Here is a 17,948-nt window from a genome sequence, read left to right as displayed (position 1 = left end):
GTAATTACTCAAATTCAATTACAGTTCTTCACTGGAATATGGAAAATTTAACAGATAAAAGGGTCACTGAAATCTTGATGAGTAGCTTATGAGATTCTAGTGACTGACAGTCTGAAGTGGCAAAAGAGAACCTGGTTACCATTTGGAAAATATGCATTTTTCATGAAGAAATGGCAGAGAATTATCTAGTAACACAAAGCCATAGGGACTGGCCATGAGACACAATGCTCTTAGACCACCCTTGGATAGGAAATTCCAGGAGGGGAAAAGGATTTTCCATTTTCATGGGGGACTTACTGGGAAAAAATTAATTCCTGATCTGTTCATTAATTTTTACATGAAGTTTCTGCATTACAGTAATATCACTTAGAGCCAAAGACAAGGTCAGAAAAAATATTAAAGGTTTTGGGATGAATACAGGGGCTTATCACACAAAAGAGATGGGGACTCTGAGGATGAGAACTCTGTTCTTGATAGTATGAAAGGAAATTTGTAAATGAATTTGGAGAGGTTTCCTTCACAGAGGTTTCACTGTGAATGGGAATGTTTTTAACCTCTGTATCTGGAAAACTAAATAACATTGTGCAGTAGTCATTATAACTTGCCACGTACTTCTCCTCACAGAGCTGGAAGTACTCATGAATGAGCAAAATTAAACCACAAACTTTTTGAACACTTTTTCTGATAAATACTTACGATCAGACTGGGGGATAAGTGGAATAAATTTGCTGAATACACTCTTTGTTATTGATGGGCTGGACACAAAACACGAATAATTGCCCCTATCTGATGCTTCTACATTCGCAATGTAGAGATTGCCGTTTGTCTGTGACACAAATCGTCGTTTGTCCAAAGCAATGAATACTGGGAACTCGTTTAGAAGCCACCGATAACTGAGGTCATCTGGAGGAAAATATTTTCTAGTCAATATTAAAAAACAATACTATCAACTACTTAACCCATGGAATCCTGTCTGAATATAAATTACTTCACTCTGATATCTAGCTTATAGATCTTCCCTTTGGGAGAGGCAGCTATGTGCAAGAGAATATAATATACATGCCTCAGTAGCCAGCTAATACTTGCCTGCACTGAACACAGGAGTACTGCTGCCATGAGTGCAGATTACTGAGCACCCAGTTACAGTGTGTGAAGCTCCCCTTTGGTACAGCCTTCCTATAGGAACTGGAGAGGGGTGGGAGGAGGTGGGCAGAGGGTCTTTACCTTGCACAACTAAGAAGGTGGGAAGCCCTCACCAGCCTTGCAATTTAGACAAAACCTTAGAATATTTTAACTAGCAATATATCTCAGTTCTTTAATCCCTTGCAGTACTTAGATACAGAGTATGAAAAGTAAAACATTACCCTATTTTACAAGATAAAAGAGATGCTAACACCTGAATTCACCCCTCTGAATGGAACTGCAGATACTTGAGTTTACGGGCATAATCCCTACAGAACTCTTCAATAGTTAATGATGAGAAAAAGGCACTTCTAGAGCATAAATAATCTCATCTGGTGCATACTGCTGTTCCATGACTTTAACAAGAGCACATGGCCATTTCTGTTGAGGTAATTTCATTAGGTGGAATGAAACTGGGCCTTGCTCAAGGCCAGCAGAAAGTCTGGGATGACAGAGTACAGTGCCATGCACTCAGTTCTTTTGAATGGTAGAACAAGTCTCCCCTCCATTATCCAGATTAGTCTGAGTAATTTAGGTATCAAAACCTATTTGCAAATTGAATAATATCCTTTACATATATTCAACCGTAGGCATATATACAAAATGGAAACCTAACCTAAACAGCGATTCTCAAGCTGCATGAAAGTTACTGTATAAGTAAAATTAAAAGAAACTTTCAAAAATAAATATTTATTTCTTTTCCACTGTTAAGCAGTTGAAAATGAAGGACTTTATGCTGAATTACCTGGGTAGTGGTAAGGAGGCTCACAAAGAAGCACTGCTCCAACACCTTCTCGCACTTTAACCTCGTAGCGTTCCTCAGGTGGAAAGGGATCCAGATCTAGTTTAAAAAGGATGCGGAAGGAAAAATGGGGGGTTTAATACAAGAATTTTTCTTTATTATTATTTTCAGCCCTGTTGACATTAACACAGAAATACAACAATATATGGTAGATAGATATCTGTGGACCCATAATAACAGTTTTGCTCATTTTAACTTTGTCATTTTGAAGTGCAATGAATTTTTTACAATATTTTAGACATCATAATCATAAATGCCAGAAAAACACCCTTGTGCAGATCGTATCCCTAAGGGTAGCCAAGTGAGCTACATTTGAGGAAGGAATCCCAAGAAGAGAAAGGAGAAGAATTTTAGGTTATTTTTCAATTGTTTTCTCAAAAAATGCAAGTTTAATCCTTTAATATATCTTAAAGTGGCTTCTCTAAAATGGCCTGGCTGCCTTCCCTGATAACTCCTTCATGGAGCTACACATCATCACACAGACCGTGAGAGAACAGTAATGGTATTTGCAGTGATAAGACAACAGTTGCAACAGGGTCAATAATGGCATTTTGCTGCTTCTTTTCACTCATTTTATGTATCTCATCTGAAATTAAACTGTCTGTATCTTGAGGCAGGGAAGCTTCTCTTGTGAAGCTTCTCCATGTCACCAAGTGCAGCAAAGTTGTAGAGATCACAACTGGAATCCTTCTTTAAATGTTACTGTGGTGCAAACAATATATGCGTGACAGCCACATGCACAGACTCTGAATGCAGTATTCTGCCACAGAAACCATCTAAGCTAACTTCATTTAGATTACTTCAGCTTTCTTCAATGGTAGGCAGCTATCCAGTTCTACTAAATTGCCAGTGCTGGATATGAAATCTAAAACTTAAGTCTAAGAGCAGCCAGCCAGAAACAGTAGAGAAAAAATCAGGACAGAGCTGCATGCTAGAAGATATTAAGAAGGAAACAGAGACTATTCAGTACTGTAAAATGCAATGCATTGTTAGATGGATCCAGTAGACAGTTGGCATTATCTAAAAATAATTAATTCCTTAACTTTGAAACAGCTGCTACATTTACTAAACATGGTACAGGTGAAGGATTCCTCCAAAGCCAACCACAGCTGTCAGACCTGAATAACTACAAGAATCTAAGAAGCATATGTCATTAAGTTTTGTCAAATGCATGAAAAGAACTCTAGGAGAGTTATGTTCAGGGAAAGATGCCTCTTCCAGCTTCTGAAATACTAATGGTTATTCTGCTCAAACAGACCAGTAGATAACACAGATCTTTCCAGTGACTGACAGGATCCTGACTGGATCAATGCCTAAATGGCAGGCACTGTAATGGGCCACTCTAAGGACCTCTTTAAGGACTTCTGTTTATTATTTTATTTATTTTTACCTTGTGCCCTGGTGCAATGACTGTATTCAGCTCTCCACAGCCAGCTCCCAATTAATTTGGAACATTAATCTTTGATAACAAAGAAACTAAGTTTACCATATGGATTCAGTAAGAATTAGCTATTCGACCAGACACAATTTGTACTTGAAGCCAAGGAGGCTCTTCACACAGATTGGAATACCTCTATTCATATATCTCCAGTAGTTTGAGTATATTCCCATTCCACTTGCCAGCATGGACCTTACAACACAACTACTTTGTATCTTCAGAATACTGACTGATCTCTTCCTAAAACATGAATTTTCTTGTTTCAGATCTCCTGATCATCATATATACTTGTCACAATTATTCAATTTTGCTTTCTTTGGAACAGATTAGTGCCTCAAATCTCTTGCAGAAATAGGAAAAAATAAAAATTACAATCATTAGCAAAAAATGTGTTTCTAATTTGATACTGCTTTGCATATGCATGGTGTAGGGTTTGATGAAAGGAAAACCTATCATTGCTTTTAAGTTATTTTAGCTATTTTAAAATGCAGACATTTTGTTTATAGTATTCTTGAATAACTTCTAAATATTTAGAACGGCCACCACATATTTATAGACATGGGAACAGACAGGCAGTTTGTGTATGTAAAACATTATGCTAGTCCTGAAATAAAACAGTCTATACCACGTGCAGGAAAATCATTCAATTATTGAGATGAAACTGCATACCTTTTTCCCACTTATGAAATGCTCTGTTTCTGACTGGGTCTTGATATCTTCTTTGCATAAGCACTACTTAGTTATTACTCAATAATTATAATGTGTGATTCCATGAACTCTTAATTGGAATAAATTCATTTTTAGCTAGAATTAGCATAATCACGCTACTCTTATAAGCATACAAGCAATAGCTAAAGAGTATGCAAATATCTCTTCCTTGTCATTCTTGCAGCCTCTCTGCTGTGAAATTGCTGTGTTTGACTATTCTGAAACTGCTTCCCAGCAAGTAGAACAGTGAATCATCTCTGATTTTGCTCAGCACACACCAAAAAGCCACTAAATACTCCTGCAGGGTAAAATTCCTTCCTTCAGGAGGATGTGTGTAAAAGTTAAAAAAAGATTTTAACGGGTTTTAAAGCACTGGATCTAAAAAGATCCCACTCTACTAAAGACAGTGTTCTCAGATGTTCTCAGCATTAAAAGGCACACAGGCCTTTGTGAATGGTCACTGCTAAGGGAGGATTAATTTTTTGTGGATTCCTATTTTTGTTCTCTGATGAAAAAATACATTGAGGAAAAAAAGCATCTTAAGGCAAAACAAAATAAAAATCCCAAACACTCCTCAGCCAGCAATATTTTACATTACTCTTCTTGTAGTACATAATTTTTTTCCAATGCATGCATTTGTTGACAGTGCAGGTCTGTGCCCATGCATGCATTCACAAGACTGGTTCATGATTGTCAGAAGTTGACACAAATGTCCCCTAGCAAGGTCTTCATCACAGCCTAAGAGTCAGAGAGCATGCCTTACTAGCGAGTGCCATGCCTTTCTCCTGCATGCATCTCAGTTGTGTTTGCACTGCAGCAGCACCTCATCACCATATGCCCTCACCTGCATCTTTCCTCTGTGACTGTTTCTCCTCATCGCCTACCATATCTAAAAAGAGTCTGGACATTACTATCTCAAGATCTGGTTCCATAAGTCTCTTCAATTATTAATTTAACAATAACTCATTGAGAAGGATGATGTGTCAGCTGAATGCTAAAAAATATAAAATGCTTACAAAACTCATTATGTGTTGATCTCTGCAGACTAAGCCATTCAACATATTATTTTTACAGAGTAATACAGCAATAGCATATGTTAGCAGAAGACAATGCAGCTTCTATACTTTGACATAAACATCAACTTACATCCAAAACTCAGAGTGGCTTCACTGCTTCTGACAGTTCCAAAGATATTAGATACTACGCAGACATATTTTCCAGCATCCCTTGATTTCTCTGGATTATTGATAACAAGTCTGCCTCCCACCATACTGTAGCGATCCTTTGTTAAATCAATGTCCCAGTTGTTGAGTTTCCACCTATTAAAAAAAAGAAAAGCCAGATGTAAGGTTTGGCCCCAAACCCCAAACCTGGTAAGAAATATGTTTTGAAAAATAACTCATGGATCATGATAAACTATACAGGAAGGTATGAATATGCTTCTGTACATGTTCTATGTATTTCTTCAGCAAGAGACACAGACCTAAACTCCATAGATCTTTTAAATATAATAGTCTCAGACTGTGCTAGCCTTCTCAGAGATGTGACATAGGTTAAAACCTGATTGTTGGCCATGCAGCAGAAGATGCTTGAGTTGGCTGTGAACCAGTTTGGTAGCAATCAAGTATTGGATTGCAAACATACCATCAAATACTTATTTAAAGCCAAATTAGCTAAGAAAATACTCCCTCTGCATCTTTAAAGTATGGAGTAGTGAAATTTTTAAGAGCCTTTTGAAAACCTGCTGTAGGGGATGAAAATGTTTCATATAGCCTAACATGCCAGTGAAGTCAGGCAGAAACAGTGGAATGCCTGATTCAAGACCTACTTCCTACACTCACAAAATTGCTGGACACTCTCCCTTAATTACTGTAAAACCCCATACATAGCTCCCTGAGTTTTGTAACTTGCACTTTAAGAACTAGGAGGAAAACTCGGTAGCCTAGGTCTGGCCCTTACTGATTTAAAACTTAAAATACATGGAGTGGGAACCAGTACCCATCATCTATACCTCTGTATTTATTACTGTGTCCACAAGGGGGAGCCCATAACCTTCTCTGGAAGAAACTGCACGTTTCGTGAACGCAAACATTTAAACTTAACGCAACTTAAACATTTAAACATCACAATATTATTTCGGTGTAAATACTGTTTGTTTTTTGTTTTTTGTTTTTTTTTTTTTTTTGCCACAAAGTAAAGATAGGCATTAATGTTTGAAAATGAGACTGCATGCCCTATGTCTTCCTTCCTTATCAAAGATGTACTGGAATATACAGAATACTCATCTGGAAACGGAAATTGCAATTGTGATAGAAAGAAGCAATAATAAAGGTGATATTAACAAAAAATAAATAAATTTAATAATAAAATGGCAGGATTTTCAATATGCAATAAATAGCATTTGGGTTTTACAAGATTTTAGAGGCATCACTTCAGTCCTATGAGACATACTGCATGTCTGTATTACAAATAATAAACCCTCTGTTCGGAAATACCTAGGAATAACTGTCAAAGGAACAGCTTATGCTGCAATGAGAATGTGGCAGGAAGGAGTTATCTAACTCTGAGACGGGAAAATCTAGGCTTATGAACTGTTGGCAGTCTGAGAAATGAAAATAACATATTTGAAGTAAAATGTATTGAGACTAAAATAACAATGTGAGGAAATAAGAAGAGCTCTGGAGGTGCAAGGCAATTCTTCCAGAGTGACTTTGATAGTTCAGATTTTGCAGAGCCCACAACATATAGGAAGAATGCTAAAATTTACGTAGAGCCCGTGATCACTCTATAGATGGCACGTTTACATAGTCTTGCAGACAGGGTGGAGGAGTCTCTGGAAAGACTAGAAGTGATGGGGAAGAATATCAGAAGGGTACCGAATCTATGTGTATCTGATCTCTCTGCACTTCCAGTCCTCTCTAAGCATAGGGAGAGCAAACAAGTGCAACAGCAAAATACGGTGTAGAAAAACCTGTAAATATACTAGAGGTAGGGATCATATTTAAAAGGGATATTGTAGTTCTCCCTGAAATCCTTCAATCACAGGTGGGTCTGTACATGTAGACAATCTGTAAGCATATTTAAAGAAAAAGGCAATGAACATTTTAAACACATTTAAAAGAATGGCAAACAGACTCAACTGATTGTTCTGTCTTAGAAGCCAGCGTCTAAGTGAGTAGTGGAGGAGGATCATAGGATCAGAGAACAATTTAATTAAATTGATATCTTTTACTGGCAAAAAATTGTATCTGCCCCTTACTATGATGACAACAGTCTTCTGCCCTTGACTAGTTGTAAATTAGTCATGGTCTTAATAGCGACAATCTTAAGGATACCTTAAGGATATTTTCATCTGCATAATAGAGCAGATAATGTCCAACAAACTCACATGGATACCCAGAGGTCACACAATAAAGCAGAATTGCTCTGCTATTAACATGACCATGAATACTGTGAAAGAGGTCATGTGTGAATCCCTACTAAACTAGTTGAAAAGGATTTCCAGAATGAAGTTTTTAACGTCTTCAGTACCAGAGCTGACACATTATTGGCATATACAGTGGATGCAAAAGCAACATAGGATGTAGAATATCCAGGTTCAACAGCCAGTCATTCTTCTTTCAGATTAAAATACAACAACAAAAAAAAAGCTGTTCTGAATCAAGAAGAACAAGGACTTAAAAGTCCATCATCCTTACCTAGAAACATGGGTTTCTTAATTATTTTTTAAAGATAATTTTTTTTTGTTTGCATCTGGATCAGTATTCCTTTCAAAAGCTGAAAGCATCTAACACAAAAGGAACGTACTGTTTTCAACACTGTCTAGACATTTGGGCAAACTGAATCAAGGCTGGTTCTTACTCAGAAATTGCAAATATCTCCATTTTTTCCTGCCTTGAAGATTTTGTATCCTGTAACATTTGTAACCCTTTTGTAATCCTTTTGTAACCTGTTAAGACAGCCAATCATTTTGCAATAGAAACCTTCACTGAGTAAAATACCAAAGACCTGAAAATCAAAACAAGAGAGGTTACCTGTAAGTAGGAAAAGGAATTGCTCGAGCTCTGCAGTTCATTGAAACTTGTCCATCTGAAGATTCTTCTGGATAAATGGTATCAATGGGTTGCTCCTCAAAAACAGGTCCATAGCCTTTGTTTCCTTCCTCTGAAAAATTGGTAGTTTGACATTAATTGTTTTTTAATTAGTAGTCAGCCTGTAGATGAAATTACATCACACCTTCTACATTCAAAATGCAAAGGCTAAAATCAAGCTCTATATGCATCAAGACAACCACAGCAGTAAGGATAACAGAAGTGCTGGCCTTCCTTTGCTGACTTCTGCATCATACCTCCCTTCTGAGAACTAAAGTAACTCTAACTATATTCCTGTGCCTTCTCCACTATTATTTAATTATCATTATGCCAAATGTGGTTGAGATAATTATGAATTGAAGTTATGCCCTTTAGAAATGCAGCAAGACCAACTTACTTCAGAGGCCAACAAATTCTTACCAAACAGGTCCAGATTCAGAACAACTATCCAAATAGTAGGTGTTCCTTATGGATAACCTAATCAGATCCAGTGGTTTTACATATTCAGACTCTTTACTGCACCAGACAAAACCCCTTATGTTGGAGATCAAAGCTGTGAATTACATTGTGTCAAGAACACACTTCTACCTTTCCTTTCAGGCTCAGGTATATGTATATGTTAATGTTATCCCCTCCAAAATAAAATAAAAAATAAAAAATCCCACATTAAAAATAATTTAAGTTTTTCAATTCAAGCACTTAAAGGTGAATAAATGTCAAACAGTTTTGTCAACAAACTATTTATTTTTTTTAATCTTTACCCTCCATTTGCTGATGTTGCTGTAAAGGTCTTGGGCTCTGGTCGCCCCTGCTGCATTCCCTTCTCCTTTGTATTTGCTGGGGTTGGAATTAGATGACCTTTAAGTTCCCTTTCAACCCAAACCATTGTATGATCTCCTCCAAACAGCAAGATTGCTCTCTGGCATCTGTAAAAGCAAGACTAGGAGCAATAGTGGAATGCTCTGGAAAAATTCTGCTCAGTAAAACCAGGATGTAACTGGGTTTTTTTCCTATGAAAATGGCAAATGTACCTTCCAGGTATAGAATGGCACAGTGAGGAGGTAAAATTTTGGGACAACACAGCTGTCTAATCCTCACAGATCTCTACTGAAACTGAACCAACAGTATGGACACTTGTAAGCAAACTCATGGGAAAAGCAAATTAGTATATGACTGCTACCAGGTTCACTTTCCAGTCAAGTTCAGAGCCTTGCTCCAAATCCTAGAGATGCCAGAAGTCTGGAAAATGACCTTATAATACATGGGAAAAAACCCAAACCAAACAATCTTCCCAATCTCTTCAGAGATGACTGAATCTTTTCATCTTAAAAATTTCCCAAAGCAACAGTTAAGGACAGAAAAATCCTAACATTTCACAATAGCATCTGTGCTGCCTATAAAATCCACTACATGTCTTCTAATGTTACATTTAGAAAACCTTCACAGATCAAGAGATAAAATGGCAATGCAACATATTCATGTCCTTCAGCCTAATTATGATTTTGTACTATTCCATTAAAAGTCTTGCCTTTGGTTATAAAACACTCTAAATTAAACAGTTTTTAAAAAGCCTAAAAGAGAAGAAAGGATCTGTCTATATAACTAAAGAATGCAAATTGTCAATGTTAAAATATCATATATACAGGAAAAATCTTTCCACAGCTATCATATTTATTGCTCCTGAATCCCATATTCAAAGACAGACACTGGATTACAGCACCAGCAGAAGACTGGTTACAGATAAAAAGTAAGTTTCCTTTCCAGTTCAAGTTTGGGGAAAAATATCACCTTATGCCTTGAGGGCAGGAGCTGGTCAAGAAGACACTGTTATGCTGCTACATGTATGGTCAGGCAACTTCATTTTAAAGAGCTAACACATGTAATGAGAAGTCTTTCAAAGAAGGAAAAGAAGGCCACTAGAAAAAAAGGAAGAGGTTTTGAAAAATGGTCTTTTTTTCATGCATTAAAGCACAATATGATGTAAAAATCTACATATTGCTAGATCAAAAGAAGTACCTTCAGCCTGAAAAAGTAAGAATCACATATTTGCTTGGAGCCTGGAATGACTGATCCACAAACCTGATAGCACTTTCTGTGCAAGTTTCAAGTATGAATACAGAATAACAACAGCCCCTAGCAGCAAATAACCATATCCTGTACAGCTGACTCTTTCCACCTTAGGACTCAAATGATATTATAGACCACTTAGGCATTTAATGGCATAAATTTTTAATGCTGTCAGCACTATTAATTATGCTGAGTGAATGTCTGTTTCTCACACCTATCAAATACGCTTTAGAATGGCACTTCTGCTGCAATCTATTATGAATCTGGTTTCAGATGCCTGGCAGAGCAGAAAAAGATACACAGACTGAATGTCAGGTGTGGCAACTGATAAATCTTTCATTCTCAGATGTGAGTGTGGACCAGTGATATGAAACAGTAAGGAGGAGAAATGTGAAGAGAAAGGGTTTTTGAAAGGATCAGCAAGAAAGTTCACACTTTAAGTAAAGTACCATGTCTATGTGAGGAAGATTAGAGACAGAGAAGGGCAGACTAAGAATGCAAGAAAAAAGATCAGCTTATTGCATTTGTGCCAACAAGAAAAAGGGCAGAAATAAGTTGGACAAGAAAGAAGAAAATGAATGCATTAAGTAAACTAAGGATGAGTTTAAACTAAGGAAGAAAAGCACGTTTCACCTGTTCTGGTCATGCTTTAGGCAAAAGGATGGACTACCTGATCTTGCAAATACTGTTACTGACCTATTTTCTGTGTACGTGTCTTGTGATTTACATTTTGAATTGGAGTAAAGGCTCTCACCTAATTCTGAGTATTCGAGGCATTCTTCAATACATTCTGCAAACAAGGCTCAGACTTTCTTTCAGTGTCAAAATGTATTAGGAAGTCTTCACAAAGGTTAAGAAAATCTCTACACAGCTGACGAGATCATGGATCCTGTATAGAACCATTTCTGCTGGAAGGTGCCCCTCTCATCCCTTCTCCAGGCAACACTTTCCAGATTGGCAGCGTCATTTTCCCTCTAGACATTCCTGCAACACCTCTCTTGCTTGTCTGACTTCCTAGGTAGCTCATAAAGCTAAAGAGAGTGGAAATTTATTCAATTCTATTTGTCTGAGGTAGTTTTCTGCCAGTTTAGTGAAGTTAATTTGTTCACTGATGAAGAGCTGTGCCAGTGCAAAGGGTGGAATAGAGGCAGGGCTACAGGCTTCCACCTTTTGGGTGGAAAAATGTTGTCTTATTAACTGAACCATCTGGAAGAACTACTGCCTAAGTAACACATATATCTAAAAGCCTTACTACTACTTACAGACGAACTACAAAATTATATTAATGCACCTTTATGTCCCCGCACAAGCCTGTGGGAGATCATAATATAAAATACCCAACACATTCAAAGAAAAGAAACCAAAAGGATGTCTGAAAATAACAATCAGAAGTCACCTGAGGCAGCTCCTTTCAAGTCATCTCAACAAACTCCAGCAGAAGAGGAAAAAGGAAGGCACAATAAAAAGGCTTAATCAGTGCATCTTGATTTTGTATGTATTTAATTTGGGAAATGTGAAATTTTCTATATAAACATATTTTTTAAAAAGTAGCTTTCAAACTACTTAATTTTGCATGGTACACACTAATGCAAAACACAGAGACAAAGAGGTTTTCCAGCCCATATACTATCCTGTTGTATTACTTATGTTTTAATCACCCACCCCCTGCAATTAAAAACAAATCAGTAGCCAGTCATCCTTGTATCAATCATCTGTAGATCTTCCTTCACCTCATATCCTTCCATGTCCAAACTATTTGTCCATTCAAATGGCCGTGCACCCTCTATGCACCCTGCTCCTGGTTCTCCCTGTCACATACTTCTCCTCTTTGATAAGGAAATTATATTTATCTATAAAGGTAATGCAAAACTTTTCAACATAGCCACTGTACAGGTCCACTTCTCATATCTTATTTCCAAAAGCCTAATCACTGTCTACTGTTGTTAAAGAACATATATCTTTAGTTCAGTATTTATTTCCATAATACAATTCTATATAAATTTGTTAATTCTATGTATTGCTCTAACTACACTGATACTAAATTACTCATACCAGGTAGAAATCTGGCATACATTTAACAACATAGCAGACAAATTCTGACTTGATTTTTAAAAACTGAATGACTTGAGCATAGCTGCCCTGGTTATAAGTCACCATAACAATGGCAGGAAGAAGGGAAGGGACTGATTTGTCAAAATCAAATGCAGTTATTGTAATTAAAAATACCCTACATTAACTCTGTAACCTTCCAGATTAGCTTACAGGTCTTCATTAAAAACACATTTAGGGAATTGATTCATTCAGTTCATGATATTAGGAGATCTCCTTACATGTCCTTTACATTGGCTCGCTGCAGACAGGAACAACGTTGAGTAAGGGAGGGGAGAGTACTGTAACTTGGTCAGTTTGGGCTTTGAGGATCAGAAGAAAATATGTGGCAAGAACATCCCAGGGCTGAAGCTTGGGATACTATGAAAAAGAAAGGATGCAGGTGCTAGGTCTATGGCTATCTTGTGGGAATGGCAAAGTGATCTTGGGCTGCTTTGACATTATCGTGACAAAAGAAATAGATATGTCTACAGAAAGGAGATGGCATAACTAGAAATCTGCTTTGGATTCAACTGGTCAGGGAAGCACAGGAACTGAAACAGAGAAAAAGGAAAATTGATGTAATGCCAGGAAAATACTGTCCAATGTAGACATCATCACACAGGTATGATTTTTGGGCACAAATGTGGACAGTCTTAGGGGAAAAGTGAAGAAAATTCTATTAATTCACTACCTAGGAAAGGGTGAACAGGGCTCACCTGCACACAAACATACACAAGCAGACCTCAGCTTCTTCACTCTTCCCAACTTCTTTCCTATTGAGCCCAGCTAAACAATGCTTAAAAAACCCTGTTCTGAGCAAACAGGTGTTTTTTTTTATCTGATTTTATTAGTTGTTCAGAAAATTCTTTACCCACTGCTTTTTTTGTTTGTTTTGGCATTATCACCATTGTGACAACATGTTTTTGTCAGATTGCTAATTATCTAGACTTTTCATATCCAGGTCCCAGCCTAAGACCTGTACTCCTAATATTCAGGGCAATGTGCCTTCCATTTTTTCACTTCTGATTTAAATTCCTTTTGATTTAATTGATTTTAAGTACAGCAAATGACCTGATGAGTTTCTTACTAGTAAAATTCACTAAAAAAGAGTGACTGACTACCTGGTAATTCTCTCTACCTAATCTTAGTAGATCCTACTAGATCTACCACATCGAATCATCTCAAAAAAGTGTCTTTCTGACTGATTCGAAAACCCCTTCAATAAGTAAAACTTCATAATTTATTTTAGCAAATCTGTTTCAATGTCTAACAATGATTCCCTTTACAAGAGTTTTCTTTTTAACATCTAAATTTTAATGTCTAAAGATCTTCAGCATTCGGAGCTTTTTACTGAACTTTCTAATTTTAATAAAAGGTCTCACATTAGATCTGAGTTTACTGGCCTCTTGGTTCTTTCCTTGTATTAGTAAGAAATAATGAGGAAAAAACTGCACCAAGGGCATTTGCGCATAGCCAATCATCTTGCTCTTCATATGCAATGGAAGTCATAAACATAAATATAATATTTACATCCTATAGTATTAAGCAGACATACCAACCTGTTATTACCACAGACAGCATAAGATACTGAACTCAAAACATCAATTTCAGTGGGTTATAGCGCTGAGCAAAAAAATTCCTCTGTTGAGAGACAGCAGTGTTGGTCTGCTTCTTTTAATACCAGTCATCCAGATCACTTTCAGACAAGTCAATTTATTCTACTATTATCTAATTCAGACCTTACATGCATCTAATTAATTTTGAAAATCGATTTTACTCATAGATGAAGGATAACGTCATGAAGTGAAGCTGCTTATAATTGTGGGCACTGCTCTGTGTGTGATTAGAACAAGAAAGGGAAGTTAAAAGTATGTAGATTATTAAAAATTACTGTGATTTATTGGTTTTAGTACAGAGGAGAAAAGTAACAGTTCTTGAGGTTATTTTTCCAAGATAGAAAGTTAAATAAAACCTAATTGTTTATTTTTGTCTTACTCATTCTCAGTTACAGAGATGTGCAAACATACTGTGGATATTTTTAGGGGTTGTTTTGTGTGTGGCAAATCACGGAACACAAAATGCTCTTAAAGGTTTGTCTTACAGATAATTAGATTTTGCAGTACTGCAGTATGTCAAACCTTAATGAAATGACAGAGAGGAGTTCAATAAATGAATCTGTGACAAAAATAGTAACTCCTTCTTTCTTCTTTCTACTATGACTACTTTCTAGTCTACTGTGATAAATTTGAAGTAAGACTCTTGACATAAAGTGTAGGATTTTGCCCAAACTACTTATACGGCTTTCTTTCGAGGGATCAGACAAGCATTTCCACCAAGTAATCTGGACATCCCATTCGCTCTTCATCAACCATGGAGACAGCTGTATCACATACCTTACATTTAGATGGTTAAAATAAAGTGTGACAAATCTTCCCATAAGTGAGTATGGATTTACTTGCCCGTACCTGTGCAACATGACCTGGAGTCTCTCAGCTGAGCCCGCTAGCTAAAGCCTCCTCCTGGGAATGAAATCAGAATCAAAGCCTCCTCCTGAAGCTGAACCTTCTGAGGTAGCTATAACACCCTCATTATCAACAACAGGAACAGTAACAGTAATTTATGTCCCCCTGTCCTCAACTGCTAAGCTTCAGGAAGAATGGAACAGCTTAATCCTACACCTGATGAGGGACCTATTATTATAGGCTTGGTTTTACTTATTTTGCAGCAGCATCTAGAAACCTCTGCAAAAGGCCAGAGAGCACATGGTCAGGCACTACTAAGAAAACAGGCTTTGCCCTAAGGAAATTATTAATCCACTCCAGTGCAGCAACAGAAGTGTACCTGCACTTTCTGCTTCTGACTTGGTCTGCAGGGCTCAAACACCCGAAGAACAAGGAGAAGGTCAAGCATGAAGGGTACTATTGTCCTTTCACCCTCATATGTCAAAGGTAACATTGTACCTGTTCCTTAGCCAGATTTTAATATCATCTAGTGGATGTTATAGCAATATACCTTTTTCTCCATGAACCTTATGGAGAAAAGTATTGAAATAGTGATTTTATTAAGCATATAGGAACATAATTTCCACCATATCAGCTAACTCATCAGTTCCTTTTCAAAACTTTCCACAAATTTTTGTTGGTGTTTTTTTTTTTTTGTTTGTTTGTTTGTTTTGTTTTAATTCAATACTGCTACATATCATTTACTGACACCACAGATACTGCGTTTCGATCTATTGCAGCGATCATGAGATGGTTGAATTTGAGATCCTTAGGACAGTGAGAAGAACATGTAGCAAGCCCTGGACTTCAAGAGAGCAGACTTTGGCCTCTTCAGGAACCTGCTTAGTAAGGTTCCATGGGATATAGCCCTAGAGGGCAGGGGGGCTCTTGACTCTTGGTTGATACTCAAGGATCACCTGCTACAAGCTCAGTTGTGTTGCATCCCAACTAGAAGGAAGTTCAGCAGGAGGGCCAGGAGACCTCCTTGGATGGATAAGGAGCTGATAAGGAAACTTTGAGGGAAAAAAGAGGCTTATAAAAGGTGGAAGCAAGGACAGGAGGCCTGGGAAGAGTACAGGGATGTTGTCTGGGAAGCTAGGGACCAGGTTAGGAAAGCTAAGGCCCAGTTAGAATTAAACTTGGCTAGGGATATTAAGGATAACAGGAAGGGATTCTACAGGTACATAGCAAATAAAAAACAGACTAGGGACAATGTAGGCCCCCTCAGGAAGCTCAGGAGAACTGGCTACCCTGGATTTGGAGAAGGCTGAGGTTCTGAATGACTTCTTTACCTCGGTCTTCACTGGCAAAGGCTCTGACCGCACCACCCAAGTCTTGGAAGGCAGACGCAGGGACTGTGAGAATGAAGACCTTGGGCCCACTGTAGGAGAGGATCTGGTTCGAGACCATCTTAAAAACCTGAACGTGCACAAGTCCATGGGACCTGATGAAATCCATCTGCGGGTCCTGAAGGAGCTGGCAAATGAAGTTGCTAAGCCACTGGCCATCATATTTGAAAAATCATGGCAGTCAGGTGAAGTTCCCGACAACTGGAAAAAGGGAAATATAACCCCCATTTTCAAGAAGGGGAAAATGGATGACCCAGGGAATTACAGACCAGTCAGTCTCACCTCTGTGCCTGGCAAAATCTTGGAGCAGATTCTCCTGGAAGGCATGCTAAGGCACATGAAAAACAACAAGGTGCTTGGTGACAGCCAGCATGGCTTCACTAAGGGGAAATCCTGCCTGACCAATTTGGTGGCCTTCTATGATGGGGATACAGAACTGATGGACAGCGGTAAAGCAGTTGATGTCATCTACCTGGACTTGTGTAAAGCATTCGACACTGTCCCACACGACATCCTTGTCTCTAAATTGGAGAGACATCAATTTGATGGATGGACCACTTGGTGGATAAAGAACTGGCTGGATGGCCGCACACAAAGAGTTGTGGTCAATGGCTCAATGTCCAGCTGGAGACCAGTAACGAGTGGTGTCCCTCAGGGATCGGTGCTGGGATCGGTCTTGTTCAACATCTTTGCTGGTGACATGGACAGTGGGATTGAGTGCGCCCTCAGCAAGTTTGCCGATGACACCAAGCTGTGTGGTTCAGTTGATACGCTGGAGGGAAGGAATGCCATCCAGAGGGACCTTGACACGCTTGCGAGGTGGGCTGATGGCAACTTCATGAAGTTTAACCATGCCCAGTGCAAGGTCCTACACCTGGGTCGGAGCAATCCCAGGCACACCTACAGGTTGGGCAAAGAAGAGATTCAGAGCAGCCCTGTGCAGAAGGACTTGGGGGTGTTTGTTGATGAGAAAATGAACATGAGCCAGCTTCAGTGTGTGCTCACAGCCCAGAAAGCCAACCGTATCCTGGGCTGCACCAAAAGGAGCGTGACCAGCAGGTCAAAGGAGGTGATCCTGCCCCTTTATTCTGCTCTCATGAGACCTCACTTGGAGTAGTGCGTGCAGTTCTGGTGTCCTCAACGTAAAAAGGACATGGAGCTGTTGGAACAAGTCCAGAGGAGGGACATGAGAATGATCAGGGGACTGGAGTACCTCCCATATGAAGACAGGCTGAGAAAGTTGGGGCTGTTCAGCCTGGAGAAGAGAAGGCTGCGTGGAGACCTCCTAGCAGCCTTCCGGTATCTGAAGGGGGCCTATAGGGATGCTAGGGAGGGACTCTTCATTAGGGACTGTTGTGACAGGACAAGGGGTAATGGGTTAAAACTTAAACAGGGTAAGTTTAGATTGGATATAAGGAAGAAGTTCTTTACTGTGAGGGTGGTGAGGCACTGGAATGTGTTGCCCAGGGAAGCTGTAAATGCTCCATCCCTGGCGGTGTTCAAGGCCAGGCTTGGCAGAACCTTGGGTGACATGGTCTAGTGTGAGGTGTCCCTGCCCATGGCAGGGGGTTTGGAACTAGATGATCTTAAGGTCCTTTCCAACCCTAACTATTCTATGATTTTATACATAATATATCTTTTAGTGTAGGTTTAATCAATGAAGATCCTGGGGGTAAAACTACCGTCTCTTCAGATATCTGATGTCATGGGATGTAAAGT

At 38.6% G+C, this 17,948-nt stretch overlaps 1 protein-coding gene across 1 annotated transcript in view; it reads right to left on the bottom strand.

The window, feature by feature from the left end:
• Positions 1-17,948, bottom strand: part of CNTN1 (contactin 1) — a 239,509-nt gene that overhangs the window by 66,119 nt on the left and 155,442 nt on the right. Inside the window, exons 5-8 of the mRNA XM_061361173.1 lie at positions 8,165-8,294; positions 5,277-5,449; positions 1,928-2,023; positions 697-903 (exon numbers count right to left, since the gene is read on the bottom strand). Coding sequence (XP_061217157.1) covers positions 697-903; positions 1,928-2,023; positions 5,277-5,449; positions 8,165-8,294 — 606 coding nt within the window. The remainder of the gene's footprint in view (positions 1-696; positions 904-1,927; positions 2,024-5,276; positions 5,450-8,164; positions 8,295-17,948) is intronic.

Source organism: Neopsephotus bourkii, unplaced genomic scaffold, assembly GCF_033783945.1.
Source record: "Neopsephotus bourkii isolate Nb327-2 ecotype Australia unplaced genomic scaffold, CSIRO-AGI_Nbou_v1 NB_1053, whole genome shotgun sequence".
Taxonomy (NCBI): Eukaryota; Metazoa; Chordata; class Aves; order Psittaciformes; family Psittacidae; genus Neopsephotus; species Neopsephotus bourkii.
Note: the sequence above shows the minus strand (reverse complement) of the source record. Positions and strands in the feature narration are given on the sequence as shown.